The 21,633-nt window shown below is 44.3% G+C and overlaps 1 protein-coding gene across 1 annotated transcript in view; it reads right to left on the bottom strand.

Annotated features, from left to right (window-relative positions):
* VOPP1 (VOPP1 WW domain binding protein) overlaps positions 1-17,939 on the bottom strand; it is a 48,817-nt gene extending 30,878 nt beyond the window's left edge. The window contains exon 1 of the mRNA XM_083706434.1: positions 17,474-17,939. Coding sequence (XP_083562560.1) covers positions 17,474-17,524 — 51 coding nt within the window. The 5' untranslated portion in view covers positions 17,525-17,939. The remainder of the gene's footprint in view (positions 1-17,473) is intronic.
* Positions 17,940-21,633: the final 3,694 nt, after the last annotated feature.

Genomic DNA, 21,633 nt, shown 5'->3' with positions numbered 1-21,633 from the left:
GGTCCCAGTTTTGCAACTTGCTTTGCATTCATGCCCACCAGAATTATAACACAGGTTCAGCCATTGATCTCACCCCTTCCTTTCAGGCTTTAGGAAGGCTGTCTTGCCTTGTATTAATATTTCAGAGCAGCATGTATATACTCAGACATAAATGTCCTGTTTCATTTCTGTTTCTAAAAGATAGATAAAACTGCAAACACATTTTCAAAGATGTTCTGGTCTGGGGCTAGTGAAATCAAGTGTGCCAGCCAATGTGCATCATCCACAGTTAATTTTGCCCTGTTTCAGCTGAACCATGCTGGGCATTGGCAGAATTGTTTTTTCAGAGTTCACTTTGAGACAACAAATGCTATGTTTGTATTGGATGCTATGAGAAACCAGTCCCACTGCTCTTAGAATTTTGCCTTTCTCTATTCTTAATACAGCCTCTGACCAGTTTTAGACCAGCTTGATCAAATTTTGATCACACAAGACAGAATAGAAAACATTCAACTACAGCAGCAGACTGTAATTAATATTAATACAATATGGGAATGGTGGGGGGGGGGACCTCTGGGGAAAACTCTTCAGAAAATACTGATAAACCACCTCTTTAGCTGAAGTAAATCAAGTGAACATTCAGTGTAATCCTTTCTGCCTTCACAATTTTTTTCTTCACAAGCACAGAGTTGCCCTCTTTTCATTGTTATCTTCAGTTCTGAAAATATATGCAGGTGTGCATTTCCAAAATCTTGGTGATGGCAATGTTTGAAAGTAAAATTAATCTAGTGCATTTTCATTCCTTCAACAGCAAAGAGGCCGGCCTGTTTGACATACGGTAGCTCTCGCCATTTCCAAAAGAGCAAGACTCCATTTCAGAAATCAGCAGAGCCCGGCTACTTTGGTTGGGATGTGTATTTCCTTCTACATCACCTAGGCAACCAAACACTTGGTCTCCTGCTCTCTGTATTGCCAATATAGTGGCTGTCATCCCTTCCTGTTTGAGCATTCTTAGCCATTACTAATTTCTGGCCATTACCTCTTCCTGTAACAATTACCTCTTCCTGTAAGCATTGGTTTTAATTAGAAGGAACAATGAAACAGGTTATAATGGAACAATTGTCAGCCTGGATAACTCAATTGATTAGAGCAGGCTTCCTCAACCTCGGCCCTCCAGATGTTTTGAGACTACAGTTCCCATCATCCCTGACCACTGGTCTTGCTAGCTAGGGATCATGGGACTTGTAGGCCAAAAAACACCTGGAGGGCTGAGGTTGAGGAAGCCTGGGTTAGAGCATAGTGCTGATAACGCCAAGGTAGCAGGATCGATCCCTGTAAGGGACAGCTGCCTATTCCTGCATTGCAGGGGGTTTGACTAGATGATCCTCAGGGTCCCTTCCAACTCTGTGATTCTAGGTGGAAAGCATTGGGCCTTAAGAACTTGCTCCCTCTCCCATTTGGCCTTCAAAGCCATAACAGAGGCATGGGTTAAGCAAGATGGCGAGTGCAACAGCCGTGCCGAGCTCATAGGGACCGCCAAGCAGGGGCGCTGACTTATAAAAAATATTGGGGGGGCCCATACTGGGGTCCTGCCCCAGGAAGTTTTATAAGATCCGCTCCCGCCCGTTGCTGCTGCTGCCGCCCGCCTCGTGGCCCCCTCGCCAGCTGAGGGAGGGAGAGAGACCGAGAAGGAGAGAGATGCGTGGTGGGCAAGGCAAGTGCCCGCCTCGCCTCCCACCGCCCCTCGTGCCGGCCGCCCCCTCCCCTCCCTTCCCCGCGCGCGCTCGCTCGCTCGCCCTCCTCACCCCAGCTCTTGGCCATTCGCCCCAGGAACTCGCCGCTGTTGGGGTTGTAGATGAACCTCCGCCACTCGGCCATAGACTGGCTGAAGGGCTTCTTCTCCTCCTTGGCCATAGCGCGAGAGAGAGAGAGAGAGAGAGGCTGGAAAGAGAGAGGGAGCTCGGCGGTTCGCAGGCGGCGGTTTTTCCCCTGCCGAAACAACAGCGGCTCCTCAGAACCGCTAAGTAACTCTCCCTCAGGCGCCCGGCGGGAGAGCAGAAGAGAGGAAAAGGAAAGAGGGGCTGGGCCAGTCGCACGCACCGAGCAAAACTACTCGCGCCGCCTCTTTTACTACCGTAATAATTATTTGTTTTAACTCATTACTGAATGTATTTTAAAAGGTAACTATCATCAAACAAGGAAAATAAAAAATACCAACATAATTTTGTGACTTTACAAAGCATAATATAACTACCGTATTTTTCGCTCTATAACACGCACCTGACCATAACACGCACATCGTTTTTAGAGGAGGAAAACAAGGGAAAAAAACATTCTGAATGAAACAGTGGATGTATCATTTTTGTGCTTCATGCTGTGGCCACAGACATGTGATCTAATGGTGAATTTGGGGTGACCCAATGCAAAAATCCTGAGGATCCATGTGGATCCATGTTTTCTAACCACGTTTTTGCACCATTGCAGCCCCAGGCAACAGTGGGTGCGTGATTTTGGGGGGGCAGGCTGTAGCCATGGACATGCTATGTGCTCTGATGGTGAATTTGGGCTGACCCAATGCAAAGATCCTGAGGATCCATGTGGATCCATGTTTTGTAACCACGTTTTTGCACCATTGCAGCCCCAGGCAACAGTGGGTGCGTGATTTTGGGGGGGCAGGCTGTAGCCATGGACATGCTATGTGCTCTGATGGTGAATTTGGGCTGACCCAATGCAAAGATCCTGAGCATCCATGTGGATCCATGTTTTGTAACCACGTTTTTGCACCACTGCAGCCCCAGGCAACAGTGGGTGCGTGATTTTTGGAGGGCAGGCTGTAGCCATGGACATGCTATGTGCTCTGATGGTGAATTTGGGCTGACCCAATGCAAAGATCCTGAGGATCCATGTGGATCCATGTTTTGTAACCACGTTTTTGCACCATTGCAGCCCCAGGCAACAGTGGGTGCGTGATTTTGGGGGGGCAGGCTGTAGCCATGGACATGCTATGTGCTCTGATGGTGAATTTGGGCTGACCCAATGCAAAGATCCTGAGGATCCATGTGGATCCATGTTTTGTAACCACGTTTTTGCACCATTGCAGCCCCAGGGAACAGTGGGTGCGTGATTTTGGGGGGGCAGGCTGTAGCCATGGACATGCTATGTGCTCTGATGGTGAATTTGGGCTGACCCAATGCAAAGATTCTGAGGATCCATGTGGATCCATGCTTTTTAACCACATTTTTGCACCATTGCAGCCCCAGGCAACAGTGGGTGCGTGATTTTGGGGGGGCAGGCTGTAGCCATGGACATGCTATGTGATCTGATGGTGAATTTGGGCTGACCCAATGCAAAGATCCTGAGGATCCATGTGGATCCATGCTTTTTAACCACATTTTAAGTGGGGAGGGAAGGAAAAACGGAGCAGGAGAGGGGTGTGCAGAGAAGCAGCTGGCTAAGAATGCAGGAGAGGGGTATAACAGGAGGAGGGAGGAAAGGAAGGCAAAAGTTTTCCCTCACCTACCCACCCAAGTCAGCCAGCTCGCGCGCTCTCTCTCGCTCTCTCTCTCTCCCTCCTGCACGGAGCACAGAGACACACTCTGCTTTCCCTCTGCCTGGAGGGGAGGGGCTTTCCCTGCTCTTTGTTCCGTTTGAGCAAACACAGCAAGGAAACAGAGCAGGGTGGGCAGTAAGACCCTGAGGCAGAATGCCGGAAAAATACGGTAATAATTTTCTTAAATTATTGGGGGGGCGGAGCCCCCCCAAACGAATTTTTGAGGGGGCTCGGGCCCCCTCAGGCCCCATGGAGTCGGCGCCTATGCCGCCAAGACCAACAGGGTGCTCTGGCCGGTCCCCACACCGCCAACACCGATGCTGCCACAAGCAGGGGGGATCCAGGGGGGCCCAACATGAACGTCAAGAGGGCTGTGTGGAGCCCCCAACCCCCTATGACCTCAGCTCCACCAGGACTGGGAGGTCTGGAGGCTTGCGGAGCTGAGCAGACAACTCGGCGGAGCCCCCCCCCCAGCTGAACACTCACCAGCCTCCGCCACCACGGCCGCTGCTGCAGCCATTGAGAGAGAGAGGTAGGAGGGGACCGGGAGAGCCAGGGAGGCCGCATAAAAGTGTGCAGCCCAGTCCAAACCTGGCCCCAACCCGACATCTCTGGTGACCAGTGCAAGGGAAGCGGAAAGGGGCCAATTAGGGAGCCGCACAAAGGTATTGCCTGGGAGAAGACAGGCGCTGGGTGGGCCCTCCCCTGCTGGCGGATGGAAACGGACACAGGATCCAAAATTTTTCTTTTCTTAATTAAAAAAAAATTAAATACATTATTCATTCATTCTAACTCTCAAGAATTAAAATAACGGTGGCCATAAAGACGCCCTAAACCAACACAGGCCACTTCCTGGGACCACAGCTTCAGCCCTGATCCCTCTTCTTTTTTTATTTGTTTATTTTTATTTTATTTTAATTAAATGGGAGAGAAATCAGACAGTCTTTTTCTCCCTCCCTCCCTCCCTCCCTCCCTGTTCTTCCATTATTATCATCACCTCTCTTCCCCCCAAAAAATGTTTTTATTCCACTTTATTGTTATTGCTATTATTTTTTCTTCTTTCTCTTTCCTTTTTCTCTTTAAAGTGTATATATCTCTATATCTATCTCTATATCTATCTCTCTATAATAAATAAGTAAATAATAATCCCCCCTCTCAAAAGGGTTTTCTATATACTTTTTATTTTATATATATATATAGATACAGTGGTGCCTCGCAAGACGAAAAGAATCCGTTCCGTGAGTCTCTTCGTCTTGCGGTTTTTTCGTCTTGCGAAGCAAGCCCATTAGCGGCTTAGCGGATTAGCGCTATTGGCTTAGCGGCTTAGCGGATCAGCTGATAAGCAGCTTAGCGTCTTGGGAAAAAGGGGGGGGGAAGGGAAAAAACCCCGCAGGAACTCGCAAGACATTTTCGTCTTGCGAAGCAAGCCCATAGGAAATTCGTTTTGCGAAGCACCTCCAAAACGGAAAACCCTTTCGTCTAGTGGGTTTTCCGTCTTGCGAGGCATTCGTCTTGCGGGGCACCACTGTAAATAAATATATAGATATTAAAAAAACTTTCAGATACCACCATCTCAACATCTTCAGTTTTCTTCTTCTTTTTCTTCTTTCTTAACTCCTAAACTCTCTACTCTATCCCAAAACCACTCAAAGACAGCCTCAAAGTAGAATCATACTGCCCGATCTCATTAATAAACCAAGACTACAAGATATTCACATCAATCTTGGCTAACCGCCTAAAAAAATTCCTGCACAAATTAAATAGCCCTGGACCAGACAGGCCTCATCTCTGGTAGCAATATAACAGACCTTATCAGGAAACTACCGAATCTGATCAAACACAGCAAGGCAACTAAACTCCCACTGACAATTATGTCCCTAGACATCCTCAAAGCTTTTGATTGCCTAGAATGGAAATACCTACTAGCAGTACTAACTAAAATAAAATTTGGTCCCAACTTCTTACAAACCCTCAAACAAATCTACTCCTGAGCCTCAGCAAAATACAGGACTAACAGTATGGACCATGGCAATCCAAAGAGGCACAAAACAAGGATGCCCACTGTCTCCCTTCCTATTCACCCTGGCTCTGGAACCTCTAGCAATCCGAATCTGAGCAGCCACAGACATCAAGGGAGTGGAAATAAAAGGCAGAACCTATAAATTAGGGCACTTTGAGGATGACCTGATGGTCACAACACCAGACTCCAAAAACACAGCAACTTTCCTAATCAGAGAACTCAACACATTTCAATGGTGTAGGGCCTACAAGTAAATTTTGCAAAATCTGAGGCTATGTGTTTCAGCACCCCGCTCCCTCATATCCAAAAAGAATTCGCCAACATCACCAAGATAAAACTTTGCTGCCCCAAATTCAGATACCTAGGGGTACAAATAACCAAAAACCTCAACAAACTATACCTCCACAATTACAACCCCCTGTGATGACAAATCAATAAAGATTTGAGGAGATTGTACAATATCAACTTCACTGTCAGACAAAATACCCATGATCAAAATGACCACCCTCCCCAAATTAACCTACATATTCCAAACCCTCACAATCTGGATTCCCCCAACCCAACTCCACAAAAAATCAAGAATAAACCCCAAATCCACCAACCAAATGCACCACATAAGCCCGTACATTCTAGAAGACGAGACAAAACAATGGGTACACTTGGAGAGAGACATAATTGGAAATAACTCTACCACAGCATACCCATTCCTCCCAAACAACTTAAGGGAAACCCCCCCAACACTAAACACAGACCATGCTTAAATCATGGAAGGAAGAAGCAAGTAAACTGTCCACAGCCCCATCCCCACTAATCCCCCTGGGATACCAACCCCTATTGCACCACGCAGCACGTAGCCTCCAGATAAAACTTGGCAAGCCAAAGACTTATACTGGCTAGCAGACTTCTACATGAGAAGACAGGCTCCAGCAGACTGAGTGGATGAGACCAAGAGGGGGTCCAACAGTCAAGAAGGCGGCTTCTGCATGTGCTGTAGAGGGAAAGGAGGGGCAGATGGGGCTTGTCAGCCTGGGAAGGTATCCCATCTAGGAGAAGGAAAACTCATCCTAAACCTCCGCTACCGTGTAGCTATTCTCATTTATGAGGAAGGCTTTGGGAGTAAACCCCAAGGAAAAAATCCTTGCAGGACATCTTTGGGAGAAGAAAAAGCTATGGAGTAAACCCTACTTAAATGCAGAGTTGGAGTCCCAAGGGCAATTGGATGGTGTCTTGTATGCAGAGTTAGAAACTCAGATATATAAGTTAGGTGCCAAATGGTTCCTTAAGCCAAAGTTGCAGTCATCAAAGTGGAATGTCTGGTTGGCATTTTGGGGTAAGACAGTTCTAAAGTCTTATTTTTCAAATGATGGACTGACTGTGATTGATGGTCAGTTAAACATCTGGCAAATTCAGGTGACAACCTTGAGCTAGGTTAACAGCTCTGAGAACTTAAAGAAGAACTTAAAAGATCCATGGACAGTCCACATATATATTGGCCTGTTCCTACCTCTTTTTCTTAATGGTGCCTGCTCAGGCTACACAGAAAAAGCATTTTGGTTCCTAAAATTCATTCTGATTGTGCATATAACACATAACTGATAGAATTCTACAGGATGGAGTATTAGTGTCTAAAAACAGTCCAGATCCAATGATCCCCAGGCATGCACCTCCAGGTGGTGGACACGTCATGCGCCATCCTGATGCCCGTGCATCTTCACTTGGTCACAAGTGGTCAAAGGCCAGGTGCAAAAATGCGCCTCGTGCTTGGCTATTTTTGAACACTGCTTGTATGCCTCTTCCTGGCAACTTTTGCAGTCAAGCTGGTGCCAAATATAATGCTTTCCTTTCCTTTGAAAGGCTGAGAGGGAGGTATTTTTGTCGGGGCAGCCCAGGAGCTCCATACACACTGCCCACGTCACTTCGGTGCTGCAAATACAGCAAACAGTTCCACTGGAGGTAGCACTCTGAGGAGGGCCTCAGCAGATGACCTTAAGACCCAGAAAGGCTCATATGGGAAGAATATAATGAACACATATACAACACAACCCAGTCAATGATAAATGAGTGTTTGTTTCTTTAAAAGGGGGAGGGGGACTAAATGCCAAAAATTCATTATAAAAGAAGGTCTGAGTCTTCCTAGAAGCCATGCACACTCCCTGAAAACTCCAGGTGTGTTGAGGCCCTAAATGCTTAGATCAAAGGAAATTCTGGTATAGCAGCCAAAAAAAGCAAAACATGTACATGAAGCATTAACAACTTATGCTGAAACACCCTGTTTATAAAGTCAATTAAAGCTTACAAGGAATACTGCAGGGCTTCTCCTAAATGGATTGAACATTGAAAGCTTAATCTTCTATTGTGCTGTCGTGTGGTTTGCTGGGCAATCACTGTTGGACATTCTGATTACGTTCCTTGGGGTGGGGGAAGCAGGGGGTGATTGACAGTTATTAAGTTCCTAGCGGACTTTGAGTAGCCTTCGGAGCCAAGCTAAAGTAAATGCTTCCATGGACAGAATATTTATCGGTTTCTCTGTTCTATTACACAGGGAACTTGAGATCAGAAAGATTAGGACTAGAAATACTCTTGTGCATTTCAGAAAAGGGATCACCATAAACCACCTCTGATATCTCACACCACCCACCCATGTGGACAGCTTCTGCAGTGAGAGGAAGTGGGAAAAAGCTACCATTTTTTCCGTGACTTTTCACGCACCTTGCATGTGAAAAGCCACTCAGGTCGTATGTGCAAATCCAGTTTCCCATGATAATGATGAAAGAGCTGCAAATTGCTTCTTCCTCCACCCCCATATACACAATACACACATCAAGCTGGCAATACCCCCAGCTCAGAGTTCAAAAAAATGTGTGCAGTCGCTCAATCTAGAAATCTGCACTGACAAGTGTGTTCATGATGACTCCTTAATATGGAGTGATCCATATGTTTTGATCATTCGATGAACATACAATCTGAAATCCCATAACTAACAGAAAAAAGACATTTATGTTCCTGGATACCTCCTATGATAGGGCAAAGGAGGAGTGTAAACATAGTGTTTGCAAAATTATTGGGGAGATTCACCGCCTCATGAATCAATGCAGTTCAATGCTAGGGTACTTGACCTCTATCTAGGAGCCACTGTGTCAAATCACAGCCCACAAAGAACTTCCTAGAGGTGGTTTCATATATGTCAAAATCAGGGGGCATGGGTGAAATACCAGGCTTAAATTTAAAAAATCCTTCCAGCAATACAGTCCTTATGGCTATTCGTCTTTACAGATCAATCAAAGGTTAGAGTCCTAAAACAGACAGAACCCATTTACGAAGCTGGAAGAATTCTCCTAAGCCACCCTAGGGTTTGAATAGGTGGTGATGGTGGGGATTGTACTACCTAATCACTGCTTCTATTATGCAAAATTAAGCAGTGCCGAATCTAGGAAAATGCCTTTACGAAGGCAAATAGGCCCAAGAGAAGAGACCCAGCTACAAACAGTCTAAACCCTCTTTGATTAAAACAAAGCAAAACAGCATGATGATGTAGCCAAAGAAGATTCATGAAACTTTCTCTCTCAAACACAGTGAATCTTTCCTTTTTTTTAAAAGTATTTTTATTGCTTTTGAGAAATACAGAAAAAAGAATCAAGAATAGTTATAAGAAAATAGAATAGAAGAATAACAAATTTCCATATTCTTTTTCCATCCATTCTAAAGGACTTCCCCACATCCTCCAAACCCTACGTTCCCTGTCTTATAAAGCGTCAGCAATTTGTTAACTTATTTCAAAACTTATTGTATCTTCCATTTTATCATGTTCCCTAATTTCAATTTTACTGTAACCCAATTCTTATATGCTTTGTATTAAACACAATAAAGTTGTTTCATTATTTTACCTCTAAATTCTTGTGTCTTAATTTTCATTTCATTAACTTACATTTGCTGAAGCTAGAATTTCCTGAAAGGTGCATTTTTTAACATTCATACAGCTTATAGTGTTTTTTCAAATAGTCCTTAAACTTTTCCCAGTCCTCCTCAATTGTTTCTTCTCCCATGTCTCGGATTCTGCCAGTCATTTCAGCCAATTCCATATAGTCCATCAACTGCGATTGCCATTCCTCCAGCGTGGGTAAATCTTGTGTCTTCCAATATTTTGCGATCAGGATCCTTGCTGCTGTGGTAGCATACATGAAAAAGGTTCTGTCCTTCTTAAGCACTCTCTGGTCCACCATGCCCAGAAGGAAGGCCTCTGGTTTCTTGGGTAAGGTAAATCTCAGTACCTTTTTTAGTTCATTATGGATCATTTCCCAGAAGGCCTTCACTTTCGGGCAGGTCCACCAGAGATGAAAGAATGTCCCTTCCGCCTCTCCACATTTCCAACATTTGTTGTCAGACAGATGATATATCTTAGCTAGCTTGACTGGGGTCATGTACCACCGGTATACCATTTTCATAATATTTTCCTTCAAGGCAGTGCATGCCGTAAATTTCAAACCGGTGTTCCATAACCTTTCCCAGTCTACAAACATAATGTTATGCCCCACATCCTGAGCCCATTTTATCATAGCGGATTTGACTGTCTCGTCCTGTGTATTCCACTTAAGCAGCAAGTTATACATTCTCGAAAGTAGTTTACTTTTTGGCTCTAACAATTCAGTCTCTAGTTTCGATTTTTCCACCTGGAATCCAACTTTTTTATCTATTTTAAATACCTCTTGAATTTGCGCATAGTGCAGCCAGTCTCGTACCTTAGTTTTCAATTTCTCCAAACTTAGCAACCTCCAATTGTCTCCAATTTTTTCAATTATTTCCCAATATTTAGGCCAATGGGCCTCCATGTTAAGTCTCTTACGTGCCTTGGCCTCCACCGGTGAGAGCCACCTCGGAGTCTTACTCTCCAATAAGTCTTTATATTTTATCCAGACCCTCCAAATTGCTCTTCTGACAATATGGTTTTTAAACAATTTGTGCACTTTAACCTTGTCATACCACAAATATGCATGCCACCCAAACGCATTGTCAAACCCTTCCAGATCTAGGACGTCAGTGTTCTCCAATAAAATCCAATCTTTCAACCAGCAGAAGGCTGCAGATTCATAATATAACCTCAAGTCTGGCAGGGCAAATCCCCCTCTTTCTTTCGCATCAGTTAATATTTTAAACTTTATTCGGGGCTGTTTGCCCTGCCAAACAAACTTAGAAATATCCTTCTGCCACTTTCCAAAACATTCCACCTTGTCCACGATCTGTAGGGCCTGAAACAAGAATAACATTTTCGGCAATACATTCATCTTTACAGCAGCTATTCGGCCTAACAAGGAAAGTTTCAATCTTGACCATGTTTCCAAATCTCTTTTGATTTCTGACCAACATTTCTCATAGTTATCTTTAAACAAATTCAGATTTTTGGAGGTCAGGTACACCCCTAGGTATTTTACTTTTTTAACCACATTCAACTCCGTTTCTTTAGAGAACTCATCTGTTTCTGTAACTGTCAAATTTTTTGCTAAAACCTTGGTTTTTTGCTTATTTAACTTAAACCCCGCCACCCGACCAAAGTCAGAAATTAATTCTAGCACTCTTTTAGTACTGGAGACTGGTTCCTGAAGTGTTAATACCAAGTCATCTGCAAATGCTTTCAATTTATATTGTTTCACTCCGACCTCAATTCCCTGAACCAACCGGTCCTTTCTAATCATGTTTAGCAACACCTCCAGAACTGAGATGAACAATAGGGGGGATAGAGGGCACCCCTGACGTGTCCCTTTTTCGATTTTAAACTCCTCTGTCACCACATTGTTTACTATCAATTTAGCTTTTTGTTCTGTGTAGATTGCTTCTATACCATTTTCGAACCCCCGCCCCACTCCCATCCCTTCCAAATTTTTCTTCATAAACATCCAAGAAATATTATCAAAGGCCTTCTCTGCATCAATAAAAATTAAAACCGCTCTGGTATTAAGATTTGTTTGTAGAAGTTCCAAAATGTCAATAATGTTTCTTGTGTTATCAAACAAATGCCTACCAGGGAGAAAGCCAGCCTGGTCCTTATGAATCACTTCATTTAGTACTTTTTTAAGTCTACTTGCCAAAATGTCTGCAAAAATTTTATAATCCACATTTAGGAGTGAAATGGGGCGGTAATTATTAAGTTGAGTCTTTTCAGTTTCTAATTTAGGTATCAATGTGATGAAAGCTTCTTTCCACGTTTCCGGTGCCTTCCTTCCCTCCATTATCTGGTTGCAAACCTCCATCAAAGGTTGTATCAAATAGTCCTTTAAAACTTTATAATATTTGGAGGTTAGGCCGTCAGGGCCTGGGGACTTGCCAAGTTGAAGATTTTGAATGGCGCTTTCAATTTCTTGCTGTGTAATGTTACAGTTCAGGTTTGTTCTCATTTCCAGGGGTATTTTTTGTAATCCATTAGTTTTAAGAAATTGATCCACCTCGGAAGCTTTTTGCGGCCCTTGTGAATAGAGTTCTTTGAAGTACCTCTGGAAGCACTTTCTAATTTCCTCGGGTTTCTGAACCATTCTCCCTTCAATCTCTAGATTTGTAACTGTATTAAGCTTTTGTCTCTTTTTCAACTGCCAAGCTAGCAGTTTCCCACACTTATTCGCCGATTCGAAGGATCTTTGTTTCATTTGTTTAATTTTCCATTCCACCTCCTGATTTATCAATTTTGAGTATTGCGCCTGGAAAAATTTCACTTCTCTTAGCACATCCTTCGACTTAGGCCTAGATCTTAATTTTTTCTCTCCTTCTCTTATTTTCTCCAATATCTTCTCCTTCTTTTCATTCCAGAGCCTTTTCTTAATCGTGTTTTGTTGTATTAGAAACCCTCTCATAACTGCCTTACTTGCGTCCCAGATTGTTCTTTTTTCCACGGTGGTATTCAAATTTATCTCAAAATAGTCCTTTAAAATTTTTTGGGCCTTCTTCACAATCTCCTGATCTCTTAATAAAGTGTCATTCATTTTCCATCTAAAGGAGCCGGTTGTATTAAGTCTCAATTCCACTTTCAAAGCATTATGGTCGGAGCAGGTTTTTGGGCAGATTTCCACTTTTCTAGTCTTAGGTGCCAGTCCTCTAGTTGTCCATATTTGGTCGATTCGCGTCCATGTCAGATGAGCTTCAGAAAAGAAAGTCCCTTCTTTCCCTAGAGGGTTCTTAACCCTCCAAATGTCAACTAAGTCCATATTGTCTGTCATTTCAAAGAAAGTTTTAGGTAGTCTGCCATCTTTCGATATGTTGACACTTTGATGTTGATGTTACTATAGTCCAAGTAATCCAGCATAGTCTCATGCAGCTTCCTGAAAAATTCCGACTTTCCCTCATTTGGAGCATATATTCCTAATATCAAAAATTTTTCTCCTTGTGTCTGTATTTCAATCGCCAAAATTCGGCCATGTTCATCTTTAAATAAGAATTTCGGTGACAGGCTCTCCTTTGCGTATATCACCACTCCTCTCTTCTTAACTTTGTCCGAAGAAATAAATTCTTGGCCTAGTCTTTTATTGATTAACACTTTTCTATGGAGCCTTGTCACATGTGTTTCTTGTAGGCAGATAACGTCCAGTTGTTCCTTTTTCAAAATGTGAAAAACTTTTCTTCTTTTTTCCGGGGAATTTCCGCCATTTATGTTCCAACTAAGAAGCTGTAGAGACATCCTGAATCAATTGACGGGTTCTACAATGGGGTATCTAAGCTTCCCTCCGATCCCGGAGGAGGTAGTGCTGGTCCTGATCCAGGTGGTATAACTCTTGGAGGTGGTCCCGGTGGTGGTGGAGGCCAAGAAGCTGCAGCTCCTTTTTGCAGGTCCTCCTCGTGGTCGTGTAGGAACTTCTGCTGGTCTTCAGGTGATTTAATTTTTATTTTCCTTCCTTTGTAAGTAAATGAAAGTCCTTGTGGAAACTCCCACCTATAAGGAATTCCGTTGTGTCTCAACAATTTAGTCAGGTCTATATAGGTAGTCCTAAGTTCCAAGAGATATTTGGGTATATCTCTGTAAATTTCGGCCCTTTTGCCTTCTATCTCCAAAGATTTCTTAAAATGTAGGCCTAATATCTTATCCCTTTCTTCTCTTGATCTCAAAGCAACTAAGCAGTCTCTGGACTTGTCTTTCTTTACTGATTTTCCCAGTCTAAAGGCTGTCACAATTTTAAAGTCCTTTTCTTCCTCAATTCCCCAGAATTTGGAGAACAAAAGTGTCAAAAATCCCTCTAAATTATTTTGCTCCAGTTCCGGGATAGCCCTTATCCTGATATTGCTTTCTTTACTTTTCAGTTCAACCAATGACAGGTAGGCTTGTTGTTCCCCTACCTGTCTTTTCAGAGGTCTTACTTCTCCTTTAATTTCATCAACCTTTAAGTTCGCCTGTTCTGCTTTTTGATTGGCTTCCACAGCTAATTTATAATTTTCTGCCGTAGCTCCTTGCAATTTCTCAATTGCCTGGGTGTGCTGCGAAACCTGTTCAGTTAATTTGCCAATAGAGGATGTAGCTTGATCAATTTTTGATGTTTGATTGTCCACTTTTTGATTTAAAACTGCCAATTGTTCCAAAATTTGTTTCAAAACTGTTTCAGATCCTCCAGTTGCCATATCTTCTGCAGCAGGCTGTACAAGTTCCACCTCCTGTGCTGTCAGCACAGTTGGGACGGATGATCTGCGGTGATGAGTTAAAGTTGTTTGCAAGAGTTGCCCAGATTTTTTCTCTTTTTCTTTATCTTTGGCTTTAGCTGCTCTTGTTCTCCCTGTGCCGCTCATTCCACACCTGCCTCTGTTCAAGGTCAGATGATCTTTTGTCCCATGGGAAAAACAGGTCCCAAGTATAAACAAATTAAACCACAAAGAGTTTCAATAAAGCTCAATTCCCAGGCCACTATACTTCCACAGTCCTATAGGGGGAGTATTTCAAAGTTTCAAAGAAGAAAGGAACTATTTTCCGCCATTGAAGTTCCTCTATTCCCCATGTTAAATTTTGTAGTTCCCAAACACAAAAGGAAGGTTTCCAAATCTTCTGATCTCTTAAAATCCAGCCACAAGGTATCAAAATAAGTCCAAGCAACAATGTTAAATATTAATGTCTCAGTCTATGCAACAATTTCAATTTCTGCAACAATGTCGTCAATTTGACAGCAGTTTGACAGTTCTTTTTCTATACACTGGCAGCCCGATGACGGGGTTATCCCTTTCAACCCCGTTTAGCTCAAAGATAGGAGGGCAGTTCCAAAGAATAAAAGTCCATAAATCTCACAGTTCTTTCCCTTTTATCTTCAAAATACAGAATCTATCTATGCACTCTTTCTTCCACTTTTACAGTCCCTTTTTAAGTACTTCAGCTCGTTTCCGAGCCCTTGCTTTGATCTGATTAGCAGAGTCGGGAGGCGGACTTCCTGTTACTCGCCTCCCGTTTTCAGCCGAATTTCTTCAATTTAAATTAAAAATTTAAGCCCCTTACTCACGGGTATGTTGCTCCAATTCCGATATTTTCAAGAAGAAAGGTCAGCGCTCATCAGCAGCAGCAGCGCGGCTTTGCTTCCACGAAAAGAGCGATGAACTCACAGCGCCGCTCCCCCTTTCACGTTCCGGAGCCTCTTACGAGGCTCCTTCTCCGCTTCTGGGGGGGCTCCAGGCGCCCGCCGAGTCCCACGGCCGCAGGCTCGCTCTGCCTGCGGTTTTTCTTGATGGGTCTCCGCTTTGCCGCAGCGGACGACCCTTTTTCGCGGAGCCCCTCTTCACAGCGCGAAGAGGACCGCCATTGCTGTTTCGCGCCGCCTCCGGAAGTCCCACAGTGAATCTTTCCTGGCATGGCTAAATAAAGGCACCTGAACAGGCCTTGCAGTGAAAACTTCTTTTCCTACTTTTTCTTTGGATCAACTCGCTGCTCATGAAACAAGGAAGTGCTGCCTCCAGCTTAACTGAGCCAGGTTTCAGACAGTTCACCTGCTTGAATGCTGGGGCTGGGCTTTTACTGCGCCAATCCACCATCACCCAGTGGTGCATTAACTGAGTCCTTTGCCCCCTTGCTCCCCCTAAAATCGCCACTCCCTGGTTTTTTTAAGCACCTGTAACTAGTTCGAATCCCCGTGACGGGGTGAGCTCCCATTGCTCGGTAACTGCTCCTGCCAACCTAGCAGTTCAAAAAGCACGTCAAAGTGCAAGTAGATAAATAGGTACCGCTCCGGCGGGAAGGTAAACAGTGTTTCCGTGCGCTGCTCTGGTTCGCCAGAAGCGGCTTAGTCATGCTGGACACATGACCCGGAAGCCGTATGCTGGCTCCCTCGGCCAATAAAGCGAGACGAGCGCCGCAACCCCAGAGTCGGCCATGACTGGACCTAATGGTCAGGGGTCCCTTTACCTAACTTGACTTGTAACTTGTGACAAATAAGAATCTCTCCCAGGCAGCCAGACTGGTTCCCTTCCCACCCCCCAATATGGAGAGAAGACTGTGAGGCCACCTGGAGTGAGGAAAGTCAGGCAGCAGTGGCTCCTCTTACATTACTTCTCCATCCCTGGTGGTCCTCTTTCAACAGCTTTCCTTACAACAACAACAACAACAACAACACTCTAGTATCTGGATTGTAATACAAATATTGGCACACAATGTCCAGTTAGGCCCTGTCACCAAGCTAACTGAGTAGCCGCTCAATTTTGGATTGTACCAACAGAGCCCATCTATTCTTGATTCTGAAAAATGTGGATAAGAACTGTCTTGGAGTATGTGTAGAGTATATTTCAATCACTATTTGAGTAGCCACAGCCTACCCTTACTTACCAGGGGGTGGGGGTGGGACTTCCCTAGCAGGCAGAAAGCCCTAGGACTCTCTACTTAAATAAAATAACTACTGAATTTAATCTACGTAACAGGATCACATTTGGGAGGAGGACACGAAGCAATAATAAGAAAGTACTTTTATGAAAAAGGACAGTAATTATTTTGCAATACAAATGGTTCCTGATGATTAATAAAATTTGTATTATATTTATTTGCAATGCACAGGAAGCTAGTGATTTCAGATACTTCTCTATAAATAAAAACTCATAATGGTGAGAATGAGGAAGAAACAAGGCTCGTGCCATCAAAAATGTGTAAAACCTTCACAGCTGATTAAAAATGAAAATGCACCTAAGATGTATCAAATCTGTGTATCGACAGCACATTTACCGTAGTTCCCTGCGGAGTTAACACCAGCAGTTAGTAATAAAGGTAAGAGTCCTCAATTCTATCTATGAACATATGCCTTCAAATCTACAAACCAGTTAGGCCTATTTCTCCAGGTCCAACTGCATGCAACATTAAAATAAAATGAATTAAAATAAAATAAAAAGCTGTCATGGGAGGCTAGAACCTTGAACTCTGCATGGGCTTAACTGTTTTCCCCAAATCATTTTTCTACTCCAAATCCCTCTCCCAATATATTTTTATCTCTGCAGTTAAAAGGAAAAGTGGTCATGGGTCTTATTCCCTGCAGGGGAAGGGGAGCAATTTGGGAGGGGGCATTACTTCCAGGTAAATGTCCTGAAGGAAAAGGGTTGGCTAAGCAGCCCTGCCCCACCTTCACTTTGCTCAAGTTCCCAGCCTCCCTATGGCAGTTTTTCATAAAAAGAGTGTGTCTGTGGAAAATTCTATACGCTTACCTGTGACATCGAGGTGGTAAGCCTGTCTGCAGGTTGGAAGACTGGGAGGGAGGATTTGCACACGACTGAATGCTACTACTCTGAGGAAGCACAGCTGGGACAATAATATCGCTTCCCATGATCTCAACAAGAATTAGGCTATTCCCTGCCTATGTTATATGGCCTATAATCGTCCGGGTCTCCATTAAATCTCAACAGGGCTTCAAATGTATGGGAGTGCATTGTGCATGGCAGAAAACACGCAAACCCCGAGCATCTATAATGAGAATAGTAGTAATAATACTGATCTGCCTTACCTCCAGGAGCAGGAAGAGCAGCAGTAGGATCCCCTGCTGAAAAGGGTTCATCGCTCCCTTTCTCCAGCCGGCGCCCCTGCCCCTCACACGCGCTCCGAAGCAGCAAAGAGCCGCGGCATCTCGGCTGGGAAGGAGGCGAGGCGCCCGAGCAGAAGAGCCTCCGGGAAGGGAGCGCGGAGGGAGCGGGATCCTCGGCTTCTCCCCGCGCCCTTTGCTCGGAGGCCAGACCGTTTATTTCCGAAGCGAGCAGACCAGCGACTTTCCGAGAAGGGACCGAGGGGATCCGGGCAGCTGCTGGGTCGCGCCCCCTCCGGCTGGGCCGCTGTCCCGGGGCGCCAGGCGGGGCGCACAAAGAGGAGGAGGAGGAGGAGGAGGAGGCCCAGCGGCGGCAGAAGGGCCGGGCTGGGAAGGCCCGCCCCGGCCCGCCCCGCCGACTCCGCCTAGCAGCGCCCGCCCGCCCGCCTCCGCCCCGCCAGCCGCGGCCCCGGCGGGCCGGGAAGAAGCCAGGAGGAGGCCTTGCAGGTGGGGAGCCCTTCAGGCTGTCCTCGCGGGGAGTCAGGTGTCGAGTGAGGACGGGGCTGCGGCAGGATCCCGAACACGGTTCAATTCTAGTAAGAAGGGAAGCAGCCACGTCCTAACTCGCTTGAAAAGGTGGGTTAAAAACATACAATTCGGGCCTGAATTCTGTACAGCCTTCCAGGAGGTCTTTAATTGCAAATGGTCATGAGCTGCCTATTCAACAACACACAGGCTGCAGAAACTGTGAGGAAGAGGCTGCTCTTTCTTACTCCTCTATGTGTTGAGAAGCAGCAGAGTATCTTCTCTGGCTTATCAACACACAGAGCAGCAAGAATGAGGTTGCAGCAAGGAGTTCTTGTGATGTTTGAAGACGACATCTGGCAAAGTGAAGGCCAGCACATCCAGCGGAAAGTGTCTCTGCGCACTCTTGAGTAGCGAGCCCAAATGATTGGAGGGGCTCTGGAAGGCTAGGGACATTTTAGGTGGAAGCTGGAAACGAGTCACTCCTAATTTGATGGAGGAATTGTATTCTCGGATTTGGTTCATGGCCCTTATGGAAAAACTTTGGTTGTCAATTGAAGGAAAGAAAGATTCCAAGGAGAGAGAGAAATATATTTTGAGTGAAATGGTTTTCCAAATATGTTTGGGTCAAAGAGCATGATTGGACTCTATATTTGTGGGAGATTTTCTCTTGTCTACTTGTTTTATTCTTACGTCTGCTATAATCACATGTCTATGTGTGTGCTTCAAGTTTTTATTTTTTCTTTGCCAGCTTTTTCTTTGATATAATTAACTACTGTATACAACCTTTTAGAAGACATATGAAGGCAGCCCGGTATAGGGAAGCTTCTAATGTTTAATAATAATAATAATAATAATAATGTTCTTCTATATGCGGGAAGCCACCCAGAGTGGCTGGGGCAACCCAGTCAGATGGGTATGGTACAAATTGTTGTTTTTGTTGTTAGTCCTAATAAACTGTTCTTTAAAAAGAAAAAAAAACACCAAGCCCATCTTAGTATCTTTATTTTCTACTTTCAGGAAGTGTTGTTTGTGTGCATTCAAAACTGGTAACCTACATCTCTGTTGCAATGTTATGCTTCAAGTATAGATGTAGCCTTCCTAAATACAGTACTATAGTGCTATTTTTCTAGAAAAAGAGGTACCGTAACCCATCACTCAACTAAGCCTGAAATACAATTTGATCAATGTGAATCTCCAACACTATTCCAATGATAGAAAACAAAAACCATCCCAGAAAATCCTGATCAGAAAGAGACTGCTTTTTCTATCAATGGAAGGAAGGGTATGGTGTCCAGTACCTGGGAGAGGGCAACCAAGAAAGATCAAGCACCTACAATGCACTTCTTCAGCCCACCTTGGTCCTCTATTCCTGATTTCAGTCTCCAAAGGCATTTAAAAATAAAGCCACATTTTAAAAAGACAGAAGTGCTCCAACAAGTAAAAAATCTCAAGAGATTCTACCTCTCAAGTGCCCCCTACAAACAGAAACTGAATAGTTAGACCTCTAATCCAGTAATAATATTATTAACTTTATGGTTTCCAAAATTACAAACAATTATGATTACAAAGGTAAAAATAATATAGTGCAAAAATTAAAAAGTAGGCACAGTGCAATTATTAGAAAGGTTTTGTGTTATAAATCCCATCTCACCTCTGAGAATGCCATAAAGTGATTGAACTATCCTGTAGGTAGTCGATTTATAATGACTGCCCAACTGGTATCTTACTGTCCTAGAGTCATTTGTTTTTCCTATCTCCACCAGCAGACTTGACAACAGTAGTCTCCTGGGAGCTGAATAAATATGGCACTGTAAGAAAAACGATACCTTCCATTGCCCATGACCTATAAATACCTAAGTGTTGCTTTATTGGAACCTTGGTTTGGTTTTAACACTACTACTTAGTTCTGTGAAATTTATATTTCCTCTCCCACCCCCAGCTCTGATCTAACTGATGGTTGCTGCAATGTTTTAATCTATTGATCTCTGTGATAAAGTGATTTGTTTTGATTTTATATTTTCCTTATTTTGCCTCATTGTGATTCTAATTTGTTTTTACTTTTATGTCACCCAGATAACCTTTTGTTTATTGGTTGATAAATTGAATAAATAAGTAAATCTCAAGTGTAACAACCTGATAGATACTGGAAAGTAAATGCTGTTTGTTCAGTGCTGTTAGGTCCTTTCCCAAGCTATGTGTAATACAGAGGGGGATGTGATGGCCTGGGACTCAGGCTCGGACTCGGAACCGGAGGAGTCTCAGTCCGCACCAGATCCTTTGCCTCAGGCGGCATCTGAACCTAGTCTGGGGCCTGATTCTGAAGAGCCCCATCTGCACAGGTTCCCCTGCAACAAGCACCAGCTGGGCTGAGTCAGGGGCCTGAGCCTGCCCTGGCTCCAGATGCGGGGATGACCTCCTTGCCTCCAGCTGGGCCATCACTTACAGCTGCTCCACTACCAGGTGGGTCAGGAGAGGGTGAGTAACCCACCGACGTCTCCTGAGCTGCAGAGACTCAGGTCTGAGAGAAGGAGAGACCTGAGTACTCGCAGGAGGAGTGCTCGCCTTCAGGCGAGACAGGGAGGTGAGTCACTGGGGGATCAGGACCGCCCGTTACCCCGACAAAGATAAAAGGCTGTCGGACCCCGCCCCAGGTTGCAACATTGCTGCTTGCTGGAACCTGTCTGAGACCCTGTGCCTGACCTAGCCTGGTTTCCTGTCTTGTGACCTGCCTTGGCCCTCTTGGACTGACTCCTCGCAGAATCCTTGGATTTGGGACTGGACCTGGATCACATTGCTCGGGTTAACCCCTGGGCCCAGCACAGGGGAAATCTAAACTTGGAACTTGCTCCATGTACCCACCATGGGTCCTCCTTTCTCAAATTTTGAGGTTAGAGAACTTTTTATTTATTTGTGATATTTAATATCCCACTCTTCAATATAATTTCTGAGTGTGGCTTTCATAATAAAATTAAAAAGAGCAACAAAGTTAAGAACTAGTAAATAATAGGCAAAACATAAAAACACCATAATGAGATAAAAACTTGTGGTTTTTGTTTGTTTGGAAAAAACCTCTATAATAATCTAAAAGTCCTGGGAAAATGAATAAATCAAAAAGACAACAAACTCAGCCCTAAGTGAACACTTCTGGGGAGAACTTGCAAAGCCAAGGTGCTACCACAAAATAGGCCCTGTCTCTGGGCACTGCTATGCACCTCAACTGAGAGCAGTTGGTCATGGAAGTGAGTCACTGAAAAGGGTAAACTAAGGTTACCAGATGTCCCCGTTTCCCAGGGACAGTCCCAAGATTTACAAATCAGTCCCCTGACAAAATCCATCTATTTAGTAGGAAGTTGAAAAGTGTGCCCGGATTCATTGAAAAAATCTGGAAACATTAGGGTAAACTCCTGGACAGGTTTACATGGGAGGTGGCCATCCCTGAGGTGACTGAGTCTCAAGCTGCATAGGACAACACTTTTGATTGTCCCCAGAAATGTTCTGGAAGCCACTGTAGCTGTTTCAATGGTGGCATAATATGCCTGGTGGCAGTCAGTAATCAAGCTGTTATATTTTGGAGCAACTGCAATTTACAAACATTATTCCGGACAGGGAAAGTGATT

The sequence above is a fragment of the Podarcis gaigeae genome, assembly GCF_964106915.1.
Source record: "Podarcis gaigeae genome assembly, chromosome: 12".
NCBI lineage: Eukaryota > Metazoa > Chordata > Lepidosauria > Squamata > Lacertidae > Podarcis > Podarcis gaigeae.
The sequence above is the reverse complement of the archived record's forward strand: the minus strand, read 5'-3'. Positions and strand labels throughout refer to the sequence as shown.